At 38.3% G+C, this 15,001-nt stretch overlaps 1 protein-coding gene across 2 annotated transcripts in view; it reads left to right on the top strand.

Moving 5' to 3' along the window:
• The window catches only part of Elp1 (elongator acetyltransferase complex subunit 1), a 57,429-nt gene that overhangs the window by 29,734 nt on the left and 12,694 nt on the right, over positions 1–15,001 (top strand). For both annotated transcript variants that reach the window (XM_005329729.5, XM_078047916.1), the window contains exons 22-29: positions 88–167; positions 1,298–1,435; positions 1,542–1,627; positions 1,931–2,079; positions 3,665–3,788; positions 4,623–4,720; positions 5,851–6,052; positions 8,419–8,480. In XM_005329729.5, coding sequence (XP_005329786.1) covers positions 88–167; positions 1,298–1,435; positions 1,542–1,627; positions 1,931–2,079; positions 3,665–3,788; positions 4,623–4,720; positions 5,851–6,052; positions 8,419–8,480 — 939 coding nt within the window. The remainder of the gene's footprint in view (positions 1–87; positions 168–1,297; positions 1,436–1,541; positions 1,628–1,930; positions 2,080–3,664; positions 3,789–4,622; positions 4,721–5,850; positions 6,053–8,418; positions 8,481–15,001) is intronic.

Below are 15,001 nucleotides of genomic sequence, written 5' to 3'. Positions count from 1 at the left end.
AACTCTAAATCTGACCTTGACCCTGGCTTACTTAATTACTTTTACTAATATGATCTGAACTAAAATATTGTCCATTTTTTTTGGTAGGTGTTTCTTGAAAACGTGGAAACCTTCATAAGACAGATAGATTCTGTAAATCATATAAATTTGTTTTTCACAGAATTGAAGTAAGTATTTTGACAATTCCCAAGTATCATTTCCATAACTTTTTTCTTGTTAATGAAATCAAACAAATAGAGAAGAAAAAGATTGTTGAGTTTTCAAAATTTCCCATGACTCTTAGATGCCAGTAAGTTTTTTTTGTTGTTTTAAGAACAGCCTACTTAAGGCTATGAGACTTGATAAGCTGTCATTCAGAATTATTTGACTGGATTTGTAGGTCTACATATAAAACTGTTTATTCTTAGGAGATTAAAATCAAATGTTGTATTTCTCTGCAATGACCTTTTTTGTAAGATCTTAATGAAATAATTTAAACATGGAAAAACTGAAAGAGTTGTCTAGAAAGTGTCCTGTACCATCACTCAGATTGTCCAGTTTATATTTTCCTGTATGTGCTTTATCTATAATCTGCCCATTTATTATTCATCTTGTTTTGGACACATATCAGACTTTAGACATCAGTTCTTTGCCTCCTAGGATTTCACCTTGCATAGTGTTATTAGAGTATATTCTTTGAGTATCGGCTGGTTTTGGTCTTTTTTTAAAGGTCAAATTTTTCTGCAGTGAAAGGCACAAGTTTCAGCAAATGTATACTTTCTGTAACCTGAGCCCCTGGCAAGTTAGCATTTCCTTCTTAGAAAATTCCCTCGAATTCCTTCTCAGTCAGTCCTCACGTCCCATCCCTGTTCCAAGTGTTTCACTGGGAATCAGTTCACTTGTTCAATAACCTCATATAAATGGAGCCAAATAGTATGTACTTTTCCTGTGTAGACAGAGTTTATTTTCACTCAGCATATTGTCTTGAAGTTCATCTGTGTTCATGTATCATTAGTTCATTCTTTTTATTGCTCAGCAATATGCCATTGTGTTAATGTAGTACCATTTATTTATTCCTATTACTGGACACCTGGAGCACCCTCTTTGGAGCACCCTCATTGGAGCTAATATAAATATAAATCTATGAATGTAACTATACAAGTCTTTTGTGGACGTTTCATTTTTCAATATTTTAATAATTAAACTGTTTTCCAAAGCCATTTCTTTTTTTCTTATAAGTATGCTGGATACACATTAGTAGTTTGATCACTGGGCCATGTGTTAAGTTAGTGACCTGGTTATACTCACTTTTTCTTAGGGAAGAAGATGTCACAAAGACTATGTACCCTCCACCAGTCAACAGCAGCATCCAACTGTCCAGGGATACCAGTGAGAAAAAACTTGACCTTATCTGTGATGCTATGCGAGCAGCCATGGAGAACATAAACCCTCACAAGTATGGGTGCTGTCATTATTGGCATCTTTTGAATAATGGAGATGTGTAGTTGTCCTTGTCCAGCTTATTCATCTCTCATTCTGGTGTTCTTCACTTGTTACCTCAGGTACTGCCTATCCATACTCACATCTCATGTGAAGAAAACTACCCCAGAATTGGAAATTGTCCTGCAGAAGGTACACGAACTTCAAGGTAGAGACCTGCTCATAGATAGAGGGTTTAACATGGCCTCACTAGTCACTAGTCTTCTGAGATGACCATCACCTCATAATTGTCACATCCCAGAGTAACATATGGCCTTTTGGTTACCATTTTAAGACCTGTTGTTGTTTTTGAGTGGTGCCTTGCAAAACATGACAAAACAGTCAAAAATATATATTCATCTGGTATCCAATTGTCAGAAAACTTATTACTCCATGTTTTTGGTCATGTTTTTAGGTCTGTGGGGTTTTGTCCCCAGGTTTTGATCTGTTTTGTTTTCTGAAACACCAACAGAAAATGCTCCATCTGTTCCTGATGCTGTAAGTGCAGAGGAGGCCTTAAAATACTTACTGCTTCTGGTGGATGTTAATGAATTATATGATCATTCCCTTGGAACCTATGACTTTGACTTGGTCCTCATGGTAGCTGAAAAGTCACAAAAGGTATGTGGAGTTACTGCTTTTGCATCATTTGGGGTCTTGTTTGTACAATCATAAGAGTGTGAACCCCAGCTTCTGGGAGTATAGCGTCTTGTCGATAAGCTATGGGTACAGGGCTGAGGCTGATCTGTGAGTCTCTAGAGCCCACCCACTTAGCCTCATCCTCTGACGTAGTTCTGTGCTTATCAAAGTGTTTTGATTCTGGGGTTGAGGAGGTGAAATAAAAATATGTCATTATTTCTAAGATATATTATACGCAAATGTGTGAACTATTATCTTGTAAAGGAAATGTTCTGAGTACTTCATATTCCACTGCAGTTCTCTTTTCCACCTTTGTGTATACGCTACAGTCAAAAAGTTTGAGCCCCACTTTTTTTTTTTTTTTTTAAGTTTTTCTTTTAAGTCTTCGTTTCTTCCCCTATTAATTTGTTCTTTGCTCTTCCTAGAACTGTTCTTTCCAAAAAGGAAACTCTGGTCCTTCATTTCTCTGCTTAAAATTCTTCATGAGCTCTTTATTTCCACTCGGATGTGATTTAGGAGTCAACACATTGCTTTCGAACCCTCCCGCAATCTGCAATCTGTGTACCTCTCTGTTCTCTTCTCAGCACATCTTGTTCTTCGCTCATGGAGGAGAGGCAGTGCTTTGTTATCCTCCCCCACTGCACACTGCCACTTGCCTTTGTTTAGGTAGCATTGTGTCTGCCACCTGGGCGTAGGCTTCTACTGCCGCTACCCTGGTAGCCTGGCTAGTTCTCTCCTAGTAAACCCTTCCTGCCCTGCCCCTGTTCAAGGACTGGGTGAGATGCTCTTCTGGGACACCCAGGGCCTATCCCTGCATAGCATAGTCTCCTACAGTGGCTGTTTCCTGAAGTGAAGGGCTATGTTTCATTTTTTGTACTTATCCAATATTTAATAAATATTTATTTATGAAATAATTTGGCCCAAGTTACTTCCAGATCACAGTCATGAGCATTTAATTATTTCCATTTTTCCCCCAATATTGTTACATGTATTCATCCATTTGTTTTATGAACAGAAAGCATTTCTTCTTTAGGAAGAAAAACAATTGACTTCTAGGGCATGGCACAGGGTTAGAAATGATATGAAGATGGTAGTGCCAATAAATGCTAGGTCTGTAGGGCCTCTAAGTTTTGTGTCAACTCAGTATGGTTTACCTTTGTTTTACCTGTGCTCTTTGTAAATGGGGGACACAGAATGTCATGAAAACAGTACCAAGAGCAGTGCCGTGCACTGTTAGGAGAAACTTGGGTGCCTTAGTTGCCTCACTTATATAGTACAACCTTGTTTTCCTAAACCTGTGAGGTGAGTGGCTTTTCTGAGACGTAGTTAAGGAGTAGTCATTAGTATTCCATATATGAACTAATAACACTATATGGGAAAGCATTTTTACCAAAAACTTCTTCAATGTAGTTTGATTTTAGGTAATTATATAATATATAATTAACACAATAGTGCACTAATGTATTTAAAATCATATTGCTCTGAGTTTATTGCTATGGTTAAATGTTATATATCTATTTTCATATGTAAATATCAAAAGTAATAATATTCTCATTTATTTTTTTAGGATCCCAAAGAATATCTTCCATTTCTTAATACACTTAAGAAAATGGAAACTAATTACCAGCGGTTCACTATAGATAAACACTTGAAACGGTTTGAAAAGGCCATTGGCCACCTCAGCAAGTGTGGTAAGCTTGAGGATTAGTATGTTTATTTTTGCTTCAAATCTTCTTTGGAACCAGGCAAGGTATGAATTAAAGGTTATTTTAGAAAGAGACTGATTTGATTTCAGTTTCCACTCCTGAAACCTGTAACCATGTTATCTACTCACCTTATTTTGCCTTATTTTCTGAAAGGCTGAGGGTACACCAAATTGGCTAGGAGGTTCTTCCTACCCAGGAATGTAGATCAGATCCTTTTTGGGTTATGAGCACCTCCTAAGTTCAGTACCTCAATCAAAGCACTATACTACCCTTCTGGTAGTGTTGGCCCCATGGGAAGGAACCCTGACATGTCTGGAGTGGGTGGCAGGGCCCTGTCTAGTGCCCTGAGAAGACACAGTTTTAATTGGTAATGACAGAGTAGAAAAAGAGCAGTGCCTATTGATCTCCTTCACCTGGTCCATGACCTGTGCTGGAGCAGTTGGGATTCTATACTGAGGTCTGACCTGGGGACAAGGAAGAATCTCCTAGGGTGCTTGTTAAGCATTCAGCTCTGGGCTTATTTGGAGAGACTAATTCAGCTGGTCTAAAGGAGGACCAAGGTATATGTTTAATAAGCTCCCCAGGTGAACAGTGTGGGAAGAATTCCTAGTAGAATGCTGGTCCCAATCAGTGCTTCTCCTGCCTCAGAATCTGCAATGGTGCTCATTAAAAATTCCTTAAGTCCTTCTCCAGGTACTTAGTTTATGTAAAGTCTTAAAAAGGTCCCACATTAATTTTGTTTGGGGACTGTTGGTAGAAATGAAATCCATTTTGCTTCCAAAATCTTAAACCTTGTTTGTGTGAATCTTATTCCTGCAGGACCTGAGTACTTCCCAGAATGCCTAAATTTAATAAAAGATAAAAATTTGTATAAGGAAGCTCTGAAGTTATATCCGCCAAACTCCCAGCAGTACCAGGTGTGTGAAATAAGGCTTTGTGCTTTGGTTGGAAAGGGGTGAGTGAGGGTCCTGAGACCATAATGTCCTTGGTTTCCAGTTTTGTCCCGACACTAGTTAGCTTCATCTTGAACTTCTCATCTAGGGAGATGGCCCGACCTGTCATGAAGAATCACTCGGGGCAGAGACCAAGGGGTTGACCCTGACTGCTCACCTAGAACATCATAGCTGCTTCCCTCCTGCCCTTCTCTGGTCTGGCCTCATGCTGTATGATGATCCGTTTGAAAAATACACATCTTTCCTGTTAATTTCAGGAGAAAGGGAGTCGGTTTGGTGGGAGTTTTTTTTTGTTTTTTTTTTTTAAATAAGTATTTAGCTATTCTTTATATTCCAAACAACTTTGCTTATAAACTCAATGTATTATGTGATCCTCATAACCTGGTAGGGTGTTGTGGACAACTTACACATGAGGACACAATCTGCTATAGCTACAAAGTAGCAGACCTGGGATATGGGGCCCAGGCTGACCTCCAGGTCCCTGCGATTAATCAGCAGCATGATTAACCAGCATGCTGCTGTCGGGATTTTCTCTTCATTCGCAGATTACACACATGCCTCTCCTGCTAGTTTTGGTAGCACCAGCTTCTTCCACTCTCCACAGTCCCTGTTACTTGGAAATAGTTCTACAGATATTACACTCTGTAACAGTGCCTCTGCCAGCACTCTGCCCTGCCCTTCCTTCATGTGAAGGAATTTTTGTAGAAATTGTCTTCTCTAGAAAGCAATTGTTTATTAGATGTCAAACACTGATCTCCCAGAGGACCCTATTCTTATCTGGCAATTCATTCTCTGTTGCCATAAGAGCAGGAACTTGGTGGCAGTTCTTATTTGTTTTATCATTTGTTTGGTTTTATTTTTTGCATAGCTGTGTTCACTGGCTAGAGTAGTGCATATGTAGGTATCTAGTAATCGTTGAATAAATAAATGGTACATCTCCAGTAAGGTTTTGCATGGAAAATGATTGAATTAACTTGTCAACCATAGGGTTTTCCCAAGTGATTCCTGAGACTCAATTATTAGTACTTAAGGCAGCCTACTATGAAGCTTGAAGAAATTGTCACATTTCCTTACCATCTTATCTCCTGTCACAGGCTATCAGCATTGCTTATGGGGAACACCTGGTGCAGGAGCAGCTGCATGAGCCAGCGGGGCTTGTGTTTGCCCGTTGTGGTGCCCACTCTAAAGCGCTCTCAGCCTTTCTGACTTGTGGCAGCTGGCAGCAAGCCCTCTGTGTGGCAGCTCAGCTTGATTTGACCAAAGACCAGCTGGCTGACCTTGGTAGAACTCTGGCAGGTGAGCATAGTCATTTATTTTCTACTTCTCTAAAAGGTTTTTTCTATTGTTTGGTTTGGAAATTTTGCAAATAAATTTGAGGCAGCATACATTGAGTCAGTCTCATATTCACTGACAAAAGTTAATTTAGAATGTTCTATTGTAAAGCAGGGTAAAGGTTAAACTACTACAACAAGAGTCCCAAAATATAGCATTCTAAAGAAAGTAGTTTCTTTAGAATGCTATGTATTGGGACTCTTGTTGAAAGTGGAGGCAGTTTGGTAGTTTCTCTTCATGTAAGGACTGGTACATAGATCTTTCCTCTGTGAGCCTGTCAGTTTCTTAGATGGTTACAGCTTGGTTCTCTTTCCATCTAATATTCCAGTTCTTGAGGAAATGGCGGAGAGTAATAGGAAGACATTTATTTTTAATTTGGAAATGACCTAGAAGTTACACGGTTAGTTCTACTCTATCATTTACCAAACATCTATCTGTGGCCACACCTAACAGTGTAGCTGGGTGGCCATGTGCTTTGTAAAAAGGTAAAGATGAATTTTGGGATGGAGGCATTCTGGCATAGACGTTGATTGTTGGAGTCCATAATAGAAATTTCTAAGAATGGAGTGTAGGAAAAGGCCAAATGTATAAGCAGCCTGAAAGAGTGGAGGCAGGTTGCTGGCTTTGGGGTCTAGGGATTAGGGTTAGTACCAGGGTCTCATTTCTTTGAGTGGAGGAGAGGGTGAGGAGGTCTGTGAGAGGAGATGAGTAGGGCCCTGGCCTTCCCAGCAGTGATTGAAATAAAGGAATGACTGGTATATTATTCCCTGCCTTTCTCTCCTAGTCCATTTTCTGTTGCTAATAGAACAGTATCACTTACCTGTAGACTAGGTTGTAAAGAAAAGAGGTTTTTTTGGCTCATAGTTCTGGTTCAGGATCAAGGGCCCGCATTTGCTGATGGCCTTCTTGTTGGCAGTACTGAGGGGGTATACGCATCTGTCACATTGAGAGATTGAGTGTGCTTCCAAGGGTGTTAATGAAGCCAGGTGCAGTGGCACACACCTGTAAATCCCAGCAGTTGCAGAGGCTGAAGCAGGAGGATCACAAGTTTAAGGCCAGACCCAGTGCCTTAATGAGACTCTCAGCAGTTTAGTAAGACCCTGCCTCAAAATAAAAATCTAATGTCTCTGGGTTCCATCCCTGGTACCAAACAAACAAACAAAAAATTGTGAGTGTGTGTGCGTGCGTGCAGGCGCGCGCGCTTGTGTTTTCTGATCTCTCTCCCACTTCTTATTACACCACTAATATTCAATCATGAAATCCACACTGATGACTCATCTAATTCTAATAAGTCCCCAAAGTCCCACCTCTAAATGCCATAGTTGGATTAAATTTTCACACTCTTAACCTTACAATGGGGATTAAACTCCAACATGAGATTCTGAGGGGATAAACCATATTCAAAAAGCCTTGTAAACACTGTTATGGTTTCAAAAGAAAATAAGCTGTCCTGAAAAAATTCCTAATTATAGCTTATTGAATTTATATACATATTCTCTTTTGTTATTTGTATTATTCCTTTTTCTGTGGGATTAGAAAATGTGTGAGATTATCATTTTTCTTATTCTGATTATTAAGATCTGTAGGCTTCTCTATAATCCCTCTTTTTACAAATGTTGACAGTTATTTTGGGCATTTTTATTATTCTGGCTTTATCATTACTTTTTTAGAAATTACACTATTGGTAGTTCATACCTTTGAGCTCTGTTCTTGGAGGATCTAGTAGCTTCTCTGATATTCTTTACAACTCTTAGCCTACTGTTTACCATGTCTGTGATGGAGCATACCTGACTCTCTGAGATGAAAGGTGTGCTGAGCCGTGGGCAGAGGTCTTGAGCATTGTTGTACAGTAGGGTCACTTTATGTGCCCATTTACCTGAGGCAGTTTACACAAACTAACAGAAAAAAGAAAACGATTTAAATAGTGGAGATGATCCTACCTTTTTTTTGTTTTAAGTGATAATATGCCCTGGAGTGAGCATGAGATAGGAGATAAGCCTGCCTCTTAGTAAGATGTAGGTTACATATGCCCCTCATAGGGCGATTTATCTCATCTGGGCTGATTGATTCTAGGAGCTAAGGACACTGTATGACCCCCAAACATAAGCCATCTACCTCCATCTAGTGCTCAACCAAAGAAACAGCAGCCTCTTCCTGTTAATTCCCATATGCATGCATTTTGAAGGTTAATTTTGACTATATGATTTTCAAATTCTTTACTAGATTTTTTAACTGCTGTTTAAGATAGGACTCCATGGTATGTGAACTTACTCCCTTCATAGAGACTTACAAAGTGCATAAGATAATATTGTGAAATATTATCTTTGCAGGAAAGCTCGTGGAGCAGAGGAAGTACAGTGATGCGGCCATAGTTCTGGAACAGTATGCCCAGGTGAGCTTACTGTTTTCCCTGTAGAGCCCCAGTCAGCAAGAAGGGGCTTGCTGGTTGCACTTTACTGATAGTGAAAATTAAAGGAACTGTGAGTAATCATTAGGTCCTAAGATAGTGGGAGGGTCTTCTATCTTGCTGTCTTGACCTAGAAATTCAGTTTAATACATCTCTAAATACAGATTGAGTATCCCAATTCCAAATCTTAAAAACTTCAAAATATGAAACTTTTCAAGTGCCAATATGATGCACAGGTGGAAAATTCCACACCTGACCTCATATGATAGGTTGCAGTCAAAATGCAGGCACACCAAAAATACTGTATGAAATTACTTTCAGGACATGTATAATCTGTATACAAGTATCAATGATATCCCCAAAATATCACTTTGTGTATATGTAAATATTCCAAAACCTGAAGAAATCCAAAATACTCAGATTCTAAGCCCTTCACATAAGGGATTCTCAAGATATAATTTCAAATTTTGTGGGTTAGAATCCTTTAGAGCTCTAGTATAATACATGCTAGTAATCTGATCTTGGTAAAAAGTACTAAATTCATCTCAAGGTAGTTGTGCTTTTTATGTTGACTTTACCAAAGTAGAAACAGTGAGAAAAGGATCATTATATAACAAAGTAATTCAACTTTAGATACGCTTTTGGCTTTTCTTACCATTCTCTCTGTTGGAAATGTTTCTTTTTGCCTCTGGCAGTTTAAGGAGTTCACTTATACAGCATATTATAAGTACCCATATGAGCTTTTGCTAGAATTGTAGAATTTTTTGTAAAAATAATAAAAGTGTACATTGACACTGGCCAAGAACTAATAGGACACAGATACCCAGTTGATGCCAGGGATTTCTGCCTTTTGGAATAGATAGTCCATTTTTAGTCTGGCTAAAAATGGACTATCTATTGTAATGTTTTTGAGATTCATTCATGTTGTAGCCTAATTAGTAGCTTCTTACTTGTTATTGTGGAGTAGTATTCCATTGTATGGCTGTATCAAAATTTGTGGACCTGTTCACTGTGACGTACACTTAGATTGTTTTCATTCTGGGGTTTAAAGAATAAAGCAGTTTTGAGCTATAGTAACAAAAATGGCATAGTCTTGGCACCAAATTAGACACATAGACCATTGGTGCAGAATAGAAGACACAGAGACAAACCTACATAATGATAGTTATCTCATATTGGACAAAGGAACCGAAAACATACATTGGAGAAAAAATAACTTCTTCAATAAATGGTGCTGGGAAAACTGGAAATCCATATACAGCAAAATGAAACTAAACTTCTATCTCTCACCATGCACAAAACTCAAAGTAGATCAAGGACCCAGAATTAGACCAGAGACCCTGTGCCTAATAGAGGAAAAAGTAGGCCCAAACTTCATGTCAGATTAGATCCTGACTTTTAACAAAAGAAGTAATCAATTATGTGACACAGAGCGGGAGAACATCTTCACTACACGCACATCAGATAGAGCACTAATCTCCAGGACATACAAAGAGCTCAAAAAACTTAACAGTAAGAAAACCAAATAATCCAATCAATAAATGGGCTAAGGAGCTGAACAGACACTTCTCAGAAAAAGATACATAATCGATCAACAAATATATGAAAAAAATGTTCACCATCTCTAGTAATTAGAGAAATGCAAATCAAAACTAAGATTTCATCTCATGCCAGTCAGAATGGTAGTTATCAAGAATATAAACAATAATAAGCTTTGGTGAGGATGTTGGGTAAAAGGCACATTCATACATTGCTGGTGGGACTGCAAATTGGTGCAACCACTCTGGAAAGCAGTATGGAGATTCCTTGGAAAACTTGGAATGGAACCACCATTTGACCCAGCTATCCCACTCTTTGGTCTATACCCAAAGGACTTAAAAACAGCATATTACAGGGATACATCCACATCAATGTTTATAGCAGCACAATTCACAATAGCTAAATTTTGGAACCAACCCAGATGCCCTTCAATAGATAAATGGATAGAGAAACTTTGGTATATACACACAATGGAATATTACTCAGCATTAAAAGAGATTAAAATCATGGCATTTGCAGGTAAATGATTGGAGTTGGAGAATGTCATGCTGAGTGAAGTAAGCCAATGCCAAAAAACCAAAGGCTGAAAGTTCTCCCTGATAATGGATGCTGATTCCATAATGGGGGAAGGCATGAGAAAAATGGAGGAACTTTAATGGGGCAAAGGGGAAGGAAAGGAAAGGAGGGAGTATAGGGGCAGGAAAGATGGTGGAATTCGATGGACCGTATTATTCTAGGTACATATATGACTGCACATATGGTGTGATGCTACATCGTGTACAGTCATAGAAATGAAAAGTTCTGCTGCAGTTGTGTACAATGAATAAAAATGCATTCTGCTGTCATATAGACCTAATTAAGATAAATAAGTAAATTTATTTTAGAAAAAGAATAAAACATGGATTGGGGCTGTAATTCAGCGGCAGAGCGCTTGCTTAGCATGCGTAAGGCACTGGGTTCAGTCCTTAGCACCACATAAAAATAAAGAAATAAAATAAGGGTATTCTGTCCATCTACAACTACAAAATAATAGTAATAATAATAATAAGAAGAAGAAGAAGAAGCATAAAACAGCTTTGAACATTTTAGTACATGTGTCTGTGGGGATAAGAGTAGAAATGCTGGATCCTGTGGTTATTCAGTGTTTGACTTTATAAGGAGCTGAAGGACTTCTCTGATTGGTTGTGTTCCCACCAATGATGTGTAGTACAGCAACACCAGGTGTGTTACCTTCAGCTGCCACTACTGGGAGGATTGTCTATGGCCATGTAACAGTCTACCTCAGAATTCAGCTGCTTGAAACAATAAGGGCTTATTATCTCACTTGAATTAATAACATATTACTTGTTGAACCTCACATTTAAATGAGCAAATGGCTTATCATTAGTAGTAATTGATTTTTTCACATTTTAGGAGATAACCAGATTCAATAATGGGAGTAGAAAGTAATTGAATGAAAACTGATTTTAGAAAATACCTCCTTGAGTCTATACTCCTATGGTATTTATTACATTTTTGGGTCAGCTTCAACTGTTAAGATAAATGTATATAAATACATACATATATATATATAAATATATATATTTATACATATACACACATACACACATACATATTCAGTAACAAACTGAGTTCTTTAGGAGGGGAACAAAGTGATGTGTTCTAGAGCAATATTTTTTGTTTCTGTCTTCTAGGCAGTGAGAGTGGAGTAGGACACAGTAGACAGATCTATAATGTCATGAATTATTTGTTTCTGTGAAATCCTATAGGGGTATCACTATTACTTGGACTGATGAGAGGAAGTTTAAAAAACATACTTATCATGAAGAATTGGCATTTCCTTATCATGTACATTCTGGATCTGAACATCAGGGCCTTTAATATTCTGTACTGATTAATCCCTAGGAATGCAAAGAATAGTAAATTGCTATGTGAGTATTTTAAATGACTCATTTAAGACTTGCATAGTAAAGCAATAAGTATAAGCCCACCTGTCATTAAATATGGGATTTATTTTTTTCTTTTTGTAGTGTTATCTCTTCCACGGGGTGAATCCAGCTTGCCACCTGTTTTTGTAAATAAAGCAGTACAGCCATCCCATTTGTTTACATTTTGTCTAGGCAGCTTTGAAAATCCAATAACAGCTAAGGAGTTGTGACAGAGATAGTCTGGCCCACAGAGCCAAAAATATTTACTTGTTAGCCTTTAAACAGGAAAAATATGGCAATTTTTGCTTTCTTGGATTAAGGAAATCCCTTCTAATCCTAGTTCTGAGCAATTTTGTTGTTTTTATCATGACTGGGTGTTGAATTTTGTCCAGTGTGTTTTCAACTATGATCTGTTTTTTGTTGTTGTTGTTGTTGTTTAGTCCAATGATGATAATAAATTACGCTGCTTGATTCTCAGTTATTAAACCAATATGGCATTCTAGGTTAAACCACTCAGCTATCATTTCTTATCCTTTTCCTATATTGGTGGATTAGAGGATTGCTTGAGGATTTGTAGTTGTGCTCGTGAGCGTTTTTTAAGTTTTTGTCTCGTTTCGGTATTAGGATGATGCTGTTCTTATAAAATGAGGGGAAGTGTTCCTTATTCCTTTTTTTTTTTTTCTGGAAGAGTTTGTGTATAATTATGTTAGGAATCTGGCTCCTGGTTAAAGACTCCTGTGTGAGTTTTCAGACCTGACTGAGCAATTGTAGGAGCCTCGAAGGAGAAGCAGCCCCTCCCACACCCTGCCTGGTGCACTGCCCGTGCTAAAGGGGGTGCAGCCAAGGATCCGGCCCCTAGCGGTCTTGTTCTTCCCATTTGTGCGTTCCTAGCCCTGGTGCTTTCATTTCTAGGTCTATTTATCTGAGGCCTTGGGCCAAGTTCATCTCTAGGCACCCCTTCCTTGGCCTCTGCGGTGCAGTGAAGGAGAGGTGACACTTAAAGACACTTTCCCCCAAGCATATGGCTAGCCAGTACTTTTCTACTGCTAGCCATTTCCCCCTTTCTGTCCTCTGCCAAGGTCCATAAAATACTGTTGAAGCTTTTTGTTCTGGGCTCCCTCATTAGTGATAGAACCCGCACATCTGTGCTGGGCCAGGTGACCTGGACCCGTGTGCTCTGGTGTTCCCTGGGAGAGAATGAAGAGGAGCTGGTGGTTTCTCTGGGGTTAGCCTCTTGCTTATCCCAGGCTTAGCTTTCATTTGGGCTTGGTACTCTGGCCAGCTCCTCTGACACTTGGCAGCACATCTCTCTCTCCCTGCTCAGCTTTTGACATACTTTTCCCCTCAAATGTTTGGTTGGTAGAACTTATCAGTAAAGCCATCTGGGCCTAAAGTTTTCTTTGCTGTAAATGTCTTACTGTACGTTTCTTTAGTAGACATATGCCTGTTAGAGTTATCTGTTTCTTCTGGAGTGAGCTTTGGTAGTTTGGATCCTTCAAGAAATTCATCTAAATTGTCAGATTTATTTACATAAAGTCATGCATAATGTTGTCTTACTCTTTTATTGTCCGTAGGGCCCATAGCGATGTCCTATCTTTCAGTCCAGAAAGATATTGTTTACTTGTGTCTTTGGTTTTGTTGTTGTTGTTGTTATTGGCTAGGGGCTGATGAATTTTATTGATCTTTTTAAAAAATTAGCTATTTCAGTGTTTTTCTCCACGCTCTATTTCATTAATTTATTATTTCTTTATTGCTTGCTTTGGGTTAAATTTGTTTTTTATTTTTCTATTTTCTTAAGGTGTTGGCTTAAAAATTACTGATTTGAGACCTTTCCCTCCTTAGTAGTTTAAGCACATGTTGCCATGATTTCCCTGGGCTCTGTTTTAGCTACAACCTACAATTTTTGACATATTGTATCTTCATTTTCTAATTTCCCTTGTGATTCTTTACTGACCTGTGAGTTATTTTGAAGTGTTGGTTAGCTTGCAGTATTTGGAGATTTTCCAGCCATCTTTCTGTTATTGATTCTTACTTTAATTCTGTTATGATTAGAGAGCACACTTTTTGTTAATTCAGTCCTCATTTATAACCCAGTGTGGTCTGTTTTAAAGAATACTGTGTGCCTGGGAATATGACATCTGTGATGGGATGAGGTGTTCTATCATGTTCATTAGATTAGGTTGATTGATTGTGCTCTGGTTTTTTTGTCATCATTGATTTTTTTTTCACCACTTTATCAGTGCTGGAAGAGAAAATGTTTAAATCCTCATCTGCAGTGGTGTATTTTTCTGTTTCTCCTTCCATTCTGCCAGTGTCTCCATCATGCCTGTCCTTGATGAATTAATTTTGAAGGATTATTCTTTATCATTGTTAATATTTCTTATTCTGAAATTCACTTTGTGTTATTAAGGTAGCCCTTTCAGCTTTCTTTTAACTACTCTTTTTATGGTGTATTTTTTCCATTCTTTTATTTTTAATGTTTCTGTATTTGGTCTTTATGTTTAAGGTAGGCTTCTTGTTGACAACGTGTAGTAGTAGTTGTTTTTTAATATAATTTGACAATCTTTGCTGTTTTTATTTCTATTTTAGTTTTCCCAGCACTAGGGATTGGACCCAGGGGTGCTTTACCACTAACCTACATCCCTACACAATATCTTTATTTTATTTATTTTTATGTGGTGCTGAGGATCTAACCCAGCGCCTTGCATGTGCTAGGCAAGCGCTGCATTCCACTGCTGAGCCACAACTTCAGCCTCACTGCTCCTTTTTATTATTTTTTGAGACTATGCCACGCTGATCTCAGATTCCCAAGCAGTTGGGGTTGCAGGCATGTGCCACCACATCCAGGCTCATTTGCTGTCTTTTAATTGGAGTGTTTAGACCATTTGCTTTTAAAGAGATTACCAGTATAATTGGGTTTAAACCTATTGTCTCACTGGTTTTTTTGTTTTGTTTTGTCTAATTGATCTTTTTTTTTTCTTTTTATCTCTTTTCTTCCCTCTTGGATCTAGTATTTTTTCATAAATCCATTTTATCTCC

Source organism: Ictidomys tridecemlineatus, chromosome 4, assembly GCF_052094955.1.
Source record: "Ictidomys tridecemlineatus isolate mIctTri1 chromosome 4, mIctTri1.hap1, whole genome shotgun sequence".
NCBI lineage: Eukaryota > Metazoa > Chordata > Mammalia > Rodentia > Sciuridae > Ictidomys > Ictidomys tridecemlineatus.
This window is presented reverse-complemented; position numbering and strand designations above follow the sequence as displayed.